Source organism: Cynara cardunculus, assembly GCF_001531365.2.
Source record: "Cynara cardunculus var. scolymus isolate 2C chromosome LG 5, CcrdV1, whole genome shotgun sequence".
Lineage (NCBI taxonomy): Eukaryota > Viridiplantae > Streptophyta > Magnoliopsida > Asterales > Asteraceae > Cynara > Cynara cardunculus.
The window spans coordinates 30,813,800-30,825,130 of record NC_037532.1 but is presented as its reverse complement, the minus strand read 5'-3'; the positions used below and the strand labels follow the sequence as shown (position 1 = coordinate 30,825,130).

Below are 11,331 nucleotides of genomic sequence, written 5' to 3'. Positions count from 1 at the left end.
TGGCTAACTTGACCATAACTATGTGCTCTAACATTATAACATGTTAATAAGTGTGAAAGATTGTGTTTGAATCTTGTCGATCATATCATTTCACTGATCTGAACCACCACTGACCACCACCACCTATCTGATTCATCACCGATCTAAACAACCGCCGATCTAAACCACATCTGACCACCGCCACCTGAAGCACCGCGGATCACCACCGATCTGAACCACCGCAGACTACCATTGATCTGAACCACTGTCGACCACTACCGACCACCGCCATCTAAACCACTGTGGACCACCACCGATCTGAACTACCGCCGACCATCGTTGATTTAGTAACATCTGGCTTATGGTTATATTTGGGTTGTGTATTTTATATTATTTTACATATTAAATAATTATTTAATAAATGTATTTTTAGTTTTAAAAAAATTAAAATTTTCAAAAAAGGCATTTTGGTCATTTATCAATATTTCATTCTAATTTCAAAGTTACATTCTGTGAATCAAACAGACAAATTTCAAATCATTAACAGATTCCATTACAATGTCTGTCAACCAAACAGATACTCAAACCTGACAACATTACATTCCTAATCATTCGAAATCAAATTCCTTTAAAAGATTTAATTCCATCCAAAAACATCATTCATGACTTTGATTTTCCTTTTTAAGTAAGAAATTAATGATCAAAATTAGTTATAACATTCTCTTTCTTTCTCTATCTTTGATTGGTGGAAGAAATGACGTGTCTTGTAATGATTGGAAGAGATTCAATTGTTTCATAGGGGTATCTAAACAGTTTTTCATATTTTTTTCTAAAATAAAAACCCTCAAAATCTCTCCATCCAAACTCCCAACAATTTTTTTATTTTAAAGATTTTAATATCATTAAAATATTTTATGTATCTAACACTAAATTTTTTATATACAATGATAATCTTATGTTATTAATCCTTCAAAAAAAAGTGAAAAACTAATCAGGTGATTGAAGGAGGGTGGTAAGAGGTAAGATTGAGGGGTATGAATTTGTGATCTCCAATAATTAATGTATTTTTCTCTCTCCAAAATTTAGTTTTTGAGATTTATGAGCAATTTACCACACGTTTATTATTTAGCAAGTGCTTAACTGGTCACTTATTTTACCGGATGAATATAATAGGGACCGAGAATCTAACCCAATAAGAACAATGACAAGGACCGATAGTCTTACCCGATAAGTGAAGGTGACAACTTTTACCCGATTAACACTCACTACATAAATTGGTACGTCACCATGTTTTTTTCCCTCCAATATCGTATACCGACTAATTATAATTGGTACCAACTTTTTCCAGTTGGTGCATGTTGGTACCGATTTTGTACCAACTTCAAGTTATATATATGAAACTTGTCATTATGTTCATATTTTGAGTGACTATTTGAGTTTTTAGCTAACATATGTAATGTTTAAGGGTTTTTAATTGCAAGGAATAAAACTTGCAAACACTCAAATTTTCAAACAAAATAGTTAATGTTCCAAAGTTTAATATTCAATGCATAAAGAAATTCAAAAACTAATAAATAATTAAATAAGTCGGTACGATGATACTACCATGGTATGCAACTTCCAATACCGTGTACCGACCAAGTTTGTGTACTTGGTAAGGTACTACCAACCAATTTGTAAATTGGTACCAATTTAATTGGTACGATTGATACATATGTTTGTTGGTTTAGTTTGATACAAAATTGTAACCCCTATCACAGGGTATCAGGTAACCAACCTTTAAACAGACCAAAGGTCGGACATGTCTGCGTGTTTGATTTGCAGTATATAAATATTATATACAAGTAAAAAAGGTAACTTCATATGAAGTAAAGAAATATAAAGATGTTTTCATGATGAATATAGATGTCAAAGAATTGAGTAAAGTCTACAAACATACCGATGATTCTCGCGGTGACTTGGTTAAGAACAGACGGTTTTCGGTATCACCCCCACAATAGAGATGCCGATTTGGAGATGAGTTTGGCACCAGCCGTTGTCGTTTCCAACCTGTAGATATATTGAAACATTCATCGTATGCATATATGATGCGAATGTGAATGTGTGATAGCCCGCTGCAATACAAGTTGTAACTTGTGCAGCGGTTTTCGAGTACTACATGAAAGTGGCAGGTCGGATAGAGAGGTTACTTTGAAATTTCTTCAACGGCTTTCATGACGATATCAGAATTAGTTTCTACAACTTGACCTCCAACAATCATTTCGTCTAAGATGGTATGCATCTGCATAAAAGAATGCTGATCAGTCCATGTGTTGTTCAAGCTCAAGAAGTAAGATTTCACTGAAAGTTTCCTTTAAGTCAATCCTAACTTAGATCTCAAGATCACATTTGTTCAACGGTCAATTGGCTTTCAGGAATCCTACTTATTACTCTCTCCGTCCCAAAATAAGTACCCACTTCACTAAAACTCGTTCTATTATTAAGTTTATAACTGTGAGTAGTTAACTAAAAAGCGTAACAATTACACATTTCTAAAAGCGTCTCTTTAACTGTGAACGTTTATTTTAAAACGGAGGAAGTAGTTATCGCTTGAATGAGTGAAATCATACTTAGGGCTGTTTAACAAAAGCTTACTAGATAAGTGTTTACCAGCAAGAGTAACATTTTTGGCCATCAACATATTGTTGGTAAACGTCTCTCACCGGTAAGCACAAAGCGAGTAGAAGTCTTTTCCCTCACTTACCGGGAAAGATTCTCGATCTTGGCTATGCCTCTTACCGGTTAAGATTCACAGTCCTTGCTATGCTCACTCGGTAAGGTAAGTGATTCCCAGTAAGCGTTTAGTAAGCCACCCCTTAGAGTTTCATAGCAAGCTTAATATTTTACTTGCTAAAATGCACACTGAGCGATTTTAAGCCGATTTTTAATGGCTATTTTGCAATGTAACTACAAGGATGAGGTTAGAATGGTGCACTTTGGAAAACTTCAGGTTTTTTTGTGCATTTTAGCAGGTACAATGATTAGTTTGCAATGAAACAAACAGCAATATACAAGATGAAAGGCTTCAATCCATCATACCCCTACCCAGAAACAAACACTTCCCTCTTCCTTATGGGTCCATCCCCCCCCCCCCAAAAAAAAAGAGAAAAAACCTTTATACAAGTGAATAGATAAAAGAAGGATGATTAACAAGTGAAAGGTACCTTGCCGTAATTGAGTACTATATCAAGTTCACATACATTGCTGAAGCACTTCTCCAGTATTTCCACATACACTGCAAGAATTAAACTCAAATGATGAAAACTCTCATGTAGGTTATAGAATTTTAGAACGAAAAAAACATCAAACCTATTTCTCAACTTTATAGCACAGTATGGAAGATGAAACCTGAATCGCTGTTAACAGAAATTTTCATTGATTGAAGCTCAGAGATAGATGGCAGTAGGAATCTCTAAGATAAAGGTGATGTAACCTAATTCTACAAAGCAATCGGACTATTCACGTGTCAATCATCATATCAGAATAATATTCATTACTCGTGTATAGTCTAGATAAAAAAGGTTTAATGGCGGGGACCTCATGGCCCCGTGGTCCACATTTTGTGAACCCTACTTGCCATACCTCATAAGCAAGCACCGGAAAAGACAACCTATCCTCCCCTGGAATCGAACCCGGGTGGGCACGCCCAAGGCAAGGCATTTACGGAAGGAGGTGGCCACTAGGCCAAGGCCTAATGGTTACGAGCTGTGGAATCTTCATATCAAATTACAAAAAGGGTTATGATAGATGCACCCCTCCCCACTTGTTAAATGTATCATAGTCTACTAATTTCCTCCTCACATCCATCAACATCAAACCCCTCCTTTTACATTTTCAATACATGATTTGACTTGATTTTGACCAAAAGATGGTGCATATAATAACCCCCCAAAATATTTCATATGACCTTTTTCACAATATGGGCATAATGTTCCAAAAACTTGATATTTGGAATATATCTGAGGAGTTGCCTCTAATCAAGCCTTGGAAAAACCATGGAAGATGCGATTCATGTTCCAAAAACATGCTTGTTTCAACCCCCCCTCCCCCCTTTAAAATTTTGACGATTTCATTCTTATCCCAACCCAACTAGTATGGGATAAAAGAGTTGTCGTTTTCACCTAGTGAGTACAGGGAAATATGTATAAGATCATTTGTATGATAGTGTAGTCGAGAATTCGCATCAAAAGGGGAGGTGACCATAAGATCACCGGTTGAATTTAGAGGAGGAAGTCTCTAAAAAGGACAAAGTAAACAAGAAAACCAGCAATGGTCGGTGTGGATCAACTCATTGACCTTTCACACTTTCTACATAAAAATTGTATTCTACTTTTCATAGACAAGCATGAGAAAATAATTAAATTTGGTATGTACCTTGTATAAGATCAAACATAGCCAGCTCATTTTCGGAGCTATCAAATACGAAGACAAAGTACAAGGTTGCAAAGAGCTTGTACACGAGCCGTGAATCCTGGAAGAAAATGAAGAGCCGCAAAAAAATATTTACCCGTGCTTTAAAAGATACATCTAAAAACAAGTTACTTATAGACTTCATATGTTATTAAGTTGGTAAGGTTTTAACAGATAGCAGCTGTGGACCAGCTTTATAAATGATCCTGATTAAGGTGATGAACCAAGTTGAGAAACACTAACCAAGTTTATAATTACCAAATAGAACCTTAGAACAGAACAATAATAGTCGCGCGATACATAGTTTGGGGAGGGTGTTAGGCCTGTTGCTCGACCCGGTGAAACCTCACGCTAAAGCATGGTCCCCACATAACTGTGGTGGCCACAAGTGTAGGGTGCAGGAATCAAACCGAGGAAAGACGGGATGCCATCCTCATCCCCCTGGGCCTCAACCAACCCGGCAACACACTACATAGTTTTCTTGGCTTGAAGTGTTATCTTTGCATCGGCATCCTAAATGATAAATTAGCTTATAAATGTAAATTCCTATACAAGAACACAGAACCATATTTTACACTTTTCAATCGACTGAAAGCAAAAAATATATCTTCCAATGAAAAGGCCAAGCTTCCTTGCACTTACTTTTTTCAAAAGAAAAAAATAGAGTAAAGGCAGAAGTCGAACGGAAGGAGTAAGAAAGTTGACACGTATACAAATAGATGCATGTTACATAAATTATAAGGTGAGAATACACGATTGACGATTCAATTGTAACAAGCATGAAATTAGGGTCAGACCAAGGGTCAACGATGAGTTATGCCTTTTTGCTCTATGGATGAGCACCTGGCAATGTCTTAATACAAGGTTGGGAGCATGAATAAAACAGTATTACATGAAGTGCAACATAAGTGGTGTTGATAGGAGAATGGAAGATATGGTAATTATGTCAAGACGGAAAGTTGTTAGGAGCTATTTTCATAAAAATAGATCAATAATAGAAAAGGAGCCTACAGCGTGTAACTCGGTTGGCAAAGGGATGGGGCGACATTGCCTAAATACAAGACAGGTAGCGGGTTCAATCCCCCCTCTGCTAGCCTCAGACATTGTGTGAGCCAAAAAATGCTCCTTCACATTGGTGGCCTTGGAGGCAGGTTCCGTGTGGGGCCGTTTGGGGTTGCCGATAATCAACTCTTTTCCCCAAATAATAGAAAAGGATTTGAGAGATAAATGAGAATGTTAATAATATGATCATAGCAGGTTTGACATTGAGCAAAAGCATAGGAAGTCCTGCTTAACCGGATAGATTAACTCAGGTGGAAAGCTAAGTTTTGTAGGACATGTTAACACCAACTATGCTTTACGTGGCAGAATGGTGTCTCACAAGAAGATGCAGAAATGCGGATATTGAGGTTGATCAATGGACAAGATGATAAAAGCGATTAGAAATAAATATATACAGGAGGTTGGGGTGACATCAGTCAAGGTGAAGCTGTAATAACCCTTGAATGACAAGGATACAGGTACAGGGGATACAAGTGCATGATCATGGAAATGGGATTTAGAGATTCCATAAAAGTTGAGGGTATGACGGTGCACTTATAAATGTATATACGTGCATGTATACATGTACAAATCCAAAACTAAACTTATGTAAAAAGAAACAAGTTATTTCATTAGTCATATGTTAAACATGTAACTCCAGGAAATAAAAAAAACAGTCAACAAACATATTTGATTGAAGTAAAAGAATTACCGGACCCAATAACAAGCCCCCTTCAATGAAATTGCTTACATTTTCAGGCTGCAAGCATAAAACTGGAAGAATCAAACAAAGAAGAAAAGAAAATTAAATTTAGAAAAGAAGAAAAAGTGCACTACTTCAAATTGTAATCAAAACAGAATCTGAAAATGTCCAAAAAATCAACAAAGAGAAAGTTTTGATTGTGGATGTGCTTCATGATGAAATAGTTCTGGATCTTGGATAAGCATCATGATAAACAGCAAACTTAGAAATGGCCATGGCATGGGAACTTCATGGGTCCAAGTCTGTGTACCGAACAAAATAGATAAACTGAACAGTAAATATCACGCAGGTGTTTGAGAGAATTAAAAGGTTTAGACTCCTTGAGTAACTAGACATTTTTATTTTGAATCTGCATATTTAAAAGATTATAGGTTCCAAAGGTCAAATACTAGATGATAATTCTTGTCTCCTCTTTGGTGTTGATCAAAGTAAATTCCAGTTGTAACCCTAGAATGCTACGTTGGTAAACAAGAAGATCCTTTTGTAGAGATTGAGGGTTCTTGATCATATGAAGACAGGATAAAATCAATTGGATCACGTATTGTTCGCTTTCCAAATACACTAATTTAACCCTATAATCTAGTGTATCACAAATTGAGTATTGGGATAATCCAATGATTACATTACTCCGATTTTAAAGGCTGTAAAATCGAGTAAATATATACACACCCAGATTCCACCTTGTATATATCTATTTGAGAGATCGATGGTTACGGGAAGTTAGGCAGTTAATATGTAACTGAACAGAAGCTACAACCGCTTATGGATAAGGTTGAAACAGATCAGAGGCCGACACAGAAGCTCTAAGTCTCACTCGGAAGCTTCTGATTATGCAGACTCAGTGGCTTCCCCTAGAACCCTGCAAGGGGGGCGCAGCCCCCTTACCCCCACCTTATGGCGAACTAAGGTGATTGATGCAACATTTGTGAGTTGGCAATCTAAGGTGAGAGATGCAACATTTGTGAGTCGGCGATCTAAGGTGAGAGATGCAACATTTGTGAGTCGGCGATCTAAGGTGATAGATTCAAAATGCAACATTTGTGAGTGCACACTCCGCACATCCTAACTCATGTTATCTATGCCTTCATACCCGGACGATCTCGTGTAATCACAATTACACCAAAATTACTTGATGACACTAAAATCATCAACACCTTCTAGCATCACCAAACGTGCCTGCTGATTCAACAGCAAATTATAAAATAATTGGATAGATATGGAGAGAACCTGAGTAGATGCTGCGTATTAGTTGCTGCTGTTGCTCCACAGGCTAACCTTGCAATAAATTCCCACAATACAAAGACAATTTCAAATTGAATCATATAAACTAACGTCTCTTCCACAGTTTAAGAAAAACAGCTACAGTAACAGATGTGACTTTTTAACTTCAAATCCAGTATGAAATTAAGTTTCACCAGTAAAATCTTTCTAACTGCATTACATTAAAATCCGGTGATGCTAAATTTGCAGCAAAATTCATATCGATTACTGCTAGGTTTATTAATAGAAGCCAAACTTCAATCAGAAACAAAGGTGAGAGGAAAATTGTACCGTATAATTGTAGAATTTGGCTAGGCGAGACTTGCCTTGGTTGTTGATCACCAGCATAGCCCTTATCATTATTCACACTTGCAGATTCAACTCGGTTAACACGACGCAATCGTACTTCACTTCTCAAAATCAACGTCTCAGTTGAACTAACGATAACAAGGAGGAAGACGAAGATCTGATAACCCCTGTGAAAAGTGAAAACGTCCAAAATCCATCGTAAAATAGCCATCGACGATCCTGACTCCGGCATGATCGTAGACCAAGGGCCAGATATTGGGCTGTCACCATTCATGGCCCAATTGAATTTGTTAAAGACGACTTCAGCAAAATGCATCAAGACCCTAGCCAGCAGGGGGCTCAAAAACCGACCAAATATCAACCCAACTTGAAATAATTTAATCTGAAACAACCCGATATGATATATAATAAAGTTATAAAATCTTTAAATCGTAGGTATAACATTGATATTGGGTTCAAAGCGTAAATATTGGGGTGATATTGGGTTAGTTTTATTTGAACCCAACTCAATGAACCTCATATCCTATTATTTCTTGAATTTAATATGATTGTTGAGTCTCTGTTAATATATACGTAAGACAATAACACCATTATTTACCCTCTTCATATATACATATTTTCAATCTATTATTCACCTCTATATAACTCATTTTTATACATGTTCAGTAACTGTAAACATATATATATATATATATATATATATATATATAGAAGACGTTTCAAATGCAACATATCATATTTGTACAACCAATGTAACTCAATCAATTGAGATCTTTATTAAAATGATAAGAGTTCATTTATTATGATTTAAATATTTATGGAAGATGACTATAGTTCATTAATTATGATCAATACTTTATATTATAAAACAATCAAAACTTTTATGAAATCATATATTCATCAAATTAAATGGACGGTTAACATTGAGTTGTATTGGTTGTACAAATGTAAAAGGTTGCATAATAAAACTTGGGATCATGTGAGACCAAGGGTTTTCGTGAGACCGGTGAGACCAATTATCAACCCTTGGATTAGATCTACATCTGAACATTCAAAATCACAAAATTGCTACGAGACTTCTCAATAATCACAAAATTGTCACCGTGAAATTTCAGACCATTAGATTATTATCTTATAAAGTTGATCGATGAACATAAATTGGTCTTACGGGTCTCACGAAAAACCCTTGGTCTCACTTGAACCCAACCATGCATAATAATCACCTATAGGGTTGGGTTCACTTGAGACCAAGGGTTTTTAAAATTCTAAGATATCTGAAGTTGTCTCCAAGAAAAGGTGTAAATTTTACAAGGTCTGAAAATTTCTCCCTCACTGCCTTTGTCAATACTGATTGGGGTAAGTGTCTCTCATCTAGACGCTCTATCACTGGATTCTGTATATTTCTTGGAAATTCTATGATTTCTTGGGAATGCAAGAAACAAAACAATGTTTCTCACTCTTCCGTTGAATCAGAATAAAGAGCCATGGCCACTGGCCCACTGCTACATGTGAAGTCATATGGGTCCTTAAAATTCTATCAGATTTAAATGTTAAAAGTTTACTTCCTGTAAATTTGTATTGTGATAATAAATCTGTCATACAAATTGCATATAATCCCGTTTTTCATGAGCGTACGAAGCTATTAAAATTGATGTACATCAAATTTGTGAAAACATCAGTAAGGATTTATTAGAAGTTGTACAAAATAATATCATCTGAACAACCTACTGATATTTTCACAAAGGCCCTCAGTGTAAATCACTATAATTATCTTTGTTCAAAGTTGAGAATTGTTGATTTATTCAAAAGTCAATATTGAGGGTGGGTGTTGAAATATGGTTTGTTATTTAATCTTAACTTTTGAGTTTATATGTGCAAGGTTATAAAAGTTGAGAACTGTTTGTGCGCATTGTTGATTCTTGAGGGATTCAGGGGCTGCGCCTCACTGTTGGTGGTAATACAAGGGTAGCGGAGCAATTCTTTGATTCTTGAGGGTGCTTTATGTAAATTAGCACTTGAATATAAGTACTTCCATTTTTTGTTGATTAACCTGAATATTCAACCCACTATGCGAGCCGACTAATCCCATGACGACCACATGCTTTGCAGATAACCCGGAGTCACCACATCTGAATCTCTGTGGCCACAAGGGAAATTTTATTCCTATTTGGATTTGAACCTGGGACCTCCAAATACTTTTGACATTTGGAGCCAAACTCAAACCAATCAGGCACCACCCTTATGGTTTACTTCCTTTTCTTTTGTTTAGCTCACTTTCGGTCTTCATTTTTGTTAGACTTTCTCTCAGTTTTCTTTACAAATTCTCTTTTCTTCATCTTAGCTTCGTTAGCTAAAATCAAAATTAGGTTAAACATTGTAAAGTTGTTTCTCTATTATGAATAAATCTTTTGGTTTGTAAATTTCTTAAGGGGATGAATTCTTTACCGGAGAAGATGAGAGTTATCGAAAAGTGTGCAGTGCTTGCTCTCTTTATAAAATATAGGGAAAATTGCACCAAAATGGAACCAACTTTCATCTAATTCCTATTTTGTGGAACCAACTTTCAAAATCGTCATTTTGGGGAACCAACTTGCACCTGATTTCTATTTTGGGGAACCAACTTTCAAAATCGTCATTTTGGGGAACCGGATTTCTATTTTGGGGAACCAACTTTCAAAATCGTCATTTTGGGGAACTAATTTGCACTTGATTCCTATTTTGGGGAACCAACTTGCAAAATAATTATAGAAAAATAACTAAAATTCGTTTTATTCCAAAAATTAATGCAATAAAATCTAATTTTCATTTCAAATCTCGTTTTTTTTAAATTAGATATCAAATTGAACATTTAAAAAAAATCCAAATTAACACAATAAATATTGTTATTTATTAATGCAAAAAAATCAATTTAATAGAAAAAAATTAATTGATACAATTGATTAGGTATGAAAATCTTGAATGTGATATTGAATATTTATTTTTTATTGAATCAATTAATTTTTTTCTATTAAATTGATTATTAAATTAATTTTTTTTATATTAGTAAAAAATAATTTTTATTGTAGTAATTTGGATTTTTTTTTAAATGTTCAATTTGATATCTGAATTAAAAAAACGAGATTTGAAATGAAAAATAGATTTTATTGCATTAATTTTTGGAAAAAAAACGAATTTTAGTTATTTTTCTATAATTATTTTGTAAATTGGTTTCCCAAAATATGAATCAGGTGCAAGTTGGTTCCCCAAAATGACGATTTTGAAAGTTGGTTCTCCAAAATAAGAATCAGGTGCAAGTTGGTTCCCCAAAATGACGATTTTGAAAGTTGGTTTCCCAAAATAGGAATCAGGTGCAAGTTGGTTCCCCAAAATGACGATTTTGAAAGTTGGTTCCCCAAAATAGGAATTAGGTGCAAGTTGGTTCCCCAAAATGACGATTTTGAAAGTTTGTTCCACAAAATAGAAATTAGGTGAAAGTTGGTTCCATTTTGATACAATTTTCCTTAAAATATAATATATGATATGTTTTTTAA

The 11,331-nt window shown here is 35.2% G+C and overlaps 1 protein-coding gene across 2 annotated transcripts; it reads right to left on the bottom strand.

Annotated features, from left to right (window-relative positions):
* Nucleotides 1-1,762: 1,762 nt before the first annotated feature.
* On the bottom strand, nt 1,763-8,059 carry LOC112513179 (AP-3 complex subunit sigma-like). 2 transcript variants are annotated; one of them, XM_025119351.1, is made up of 7 exons: nt 7,784-8,041; nt 7,460-7,502; nt 6,182-6,243; nt 4,393-4,489; nt 3,183-3,253; nt 2,169-2,260; nt 1,763-2,028 (listed from the first exon to the last, which is right to left on the bottom strand). In XM_025119351.1, exons 1-7 carry the CDS (start codon nt 7,850-7,852, stop codon nt 1,965-1,967), a joined length of 498 nt encoding a protein of 165 aa, XP_024975119.1. In that variant the 5' UTR covers nt 7,853-8,041; the 3' UTR covers nt 1,763-1,964. The 2 variants fall into 2 exon arrangements, with proteins under 2 accessions (XP_024975119.1, XP_024975120.1); XM_025119352.1 differs by lacking the exons at nt 1,763-2,028; nt 2,169-2,260; nt 6,182-6,243 and having other exon boundaries at nt 3,188-3,253; nt 7,784-8,059.
* Between the last annotated feature and the right edge of the window lie 3,272 nt (nt 8,060-11,331).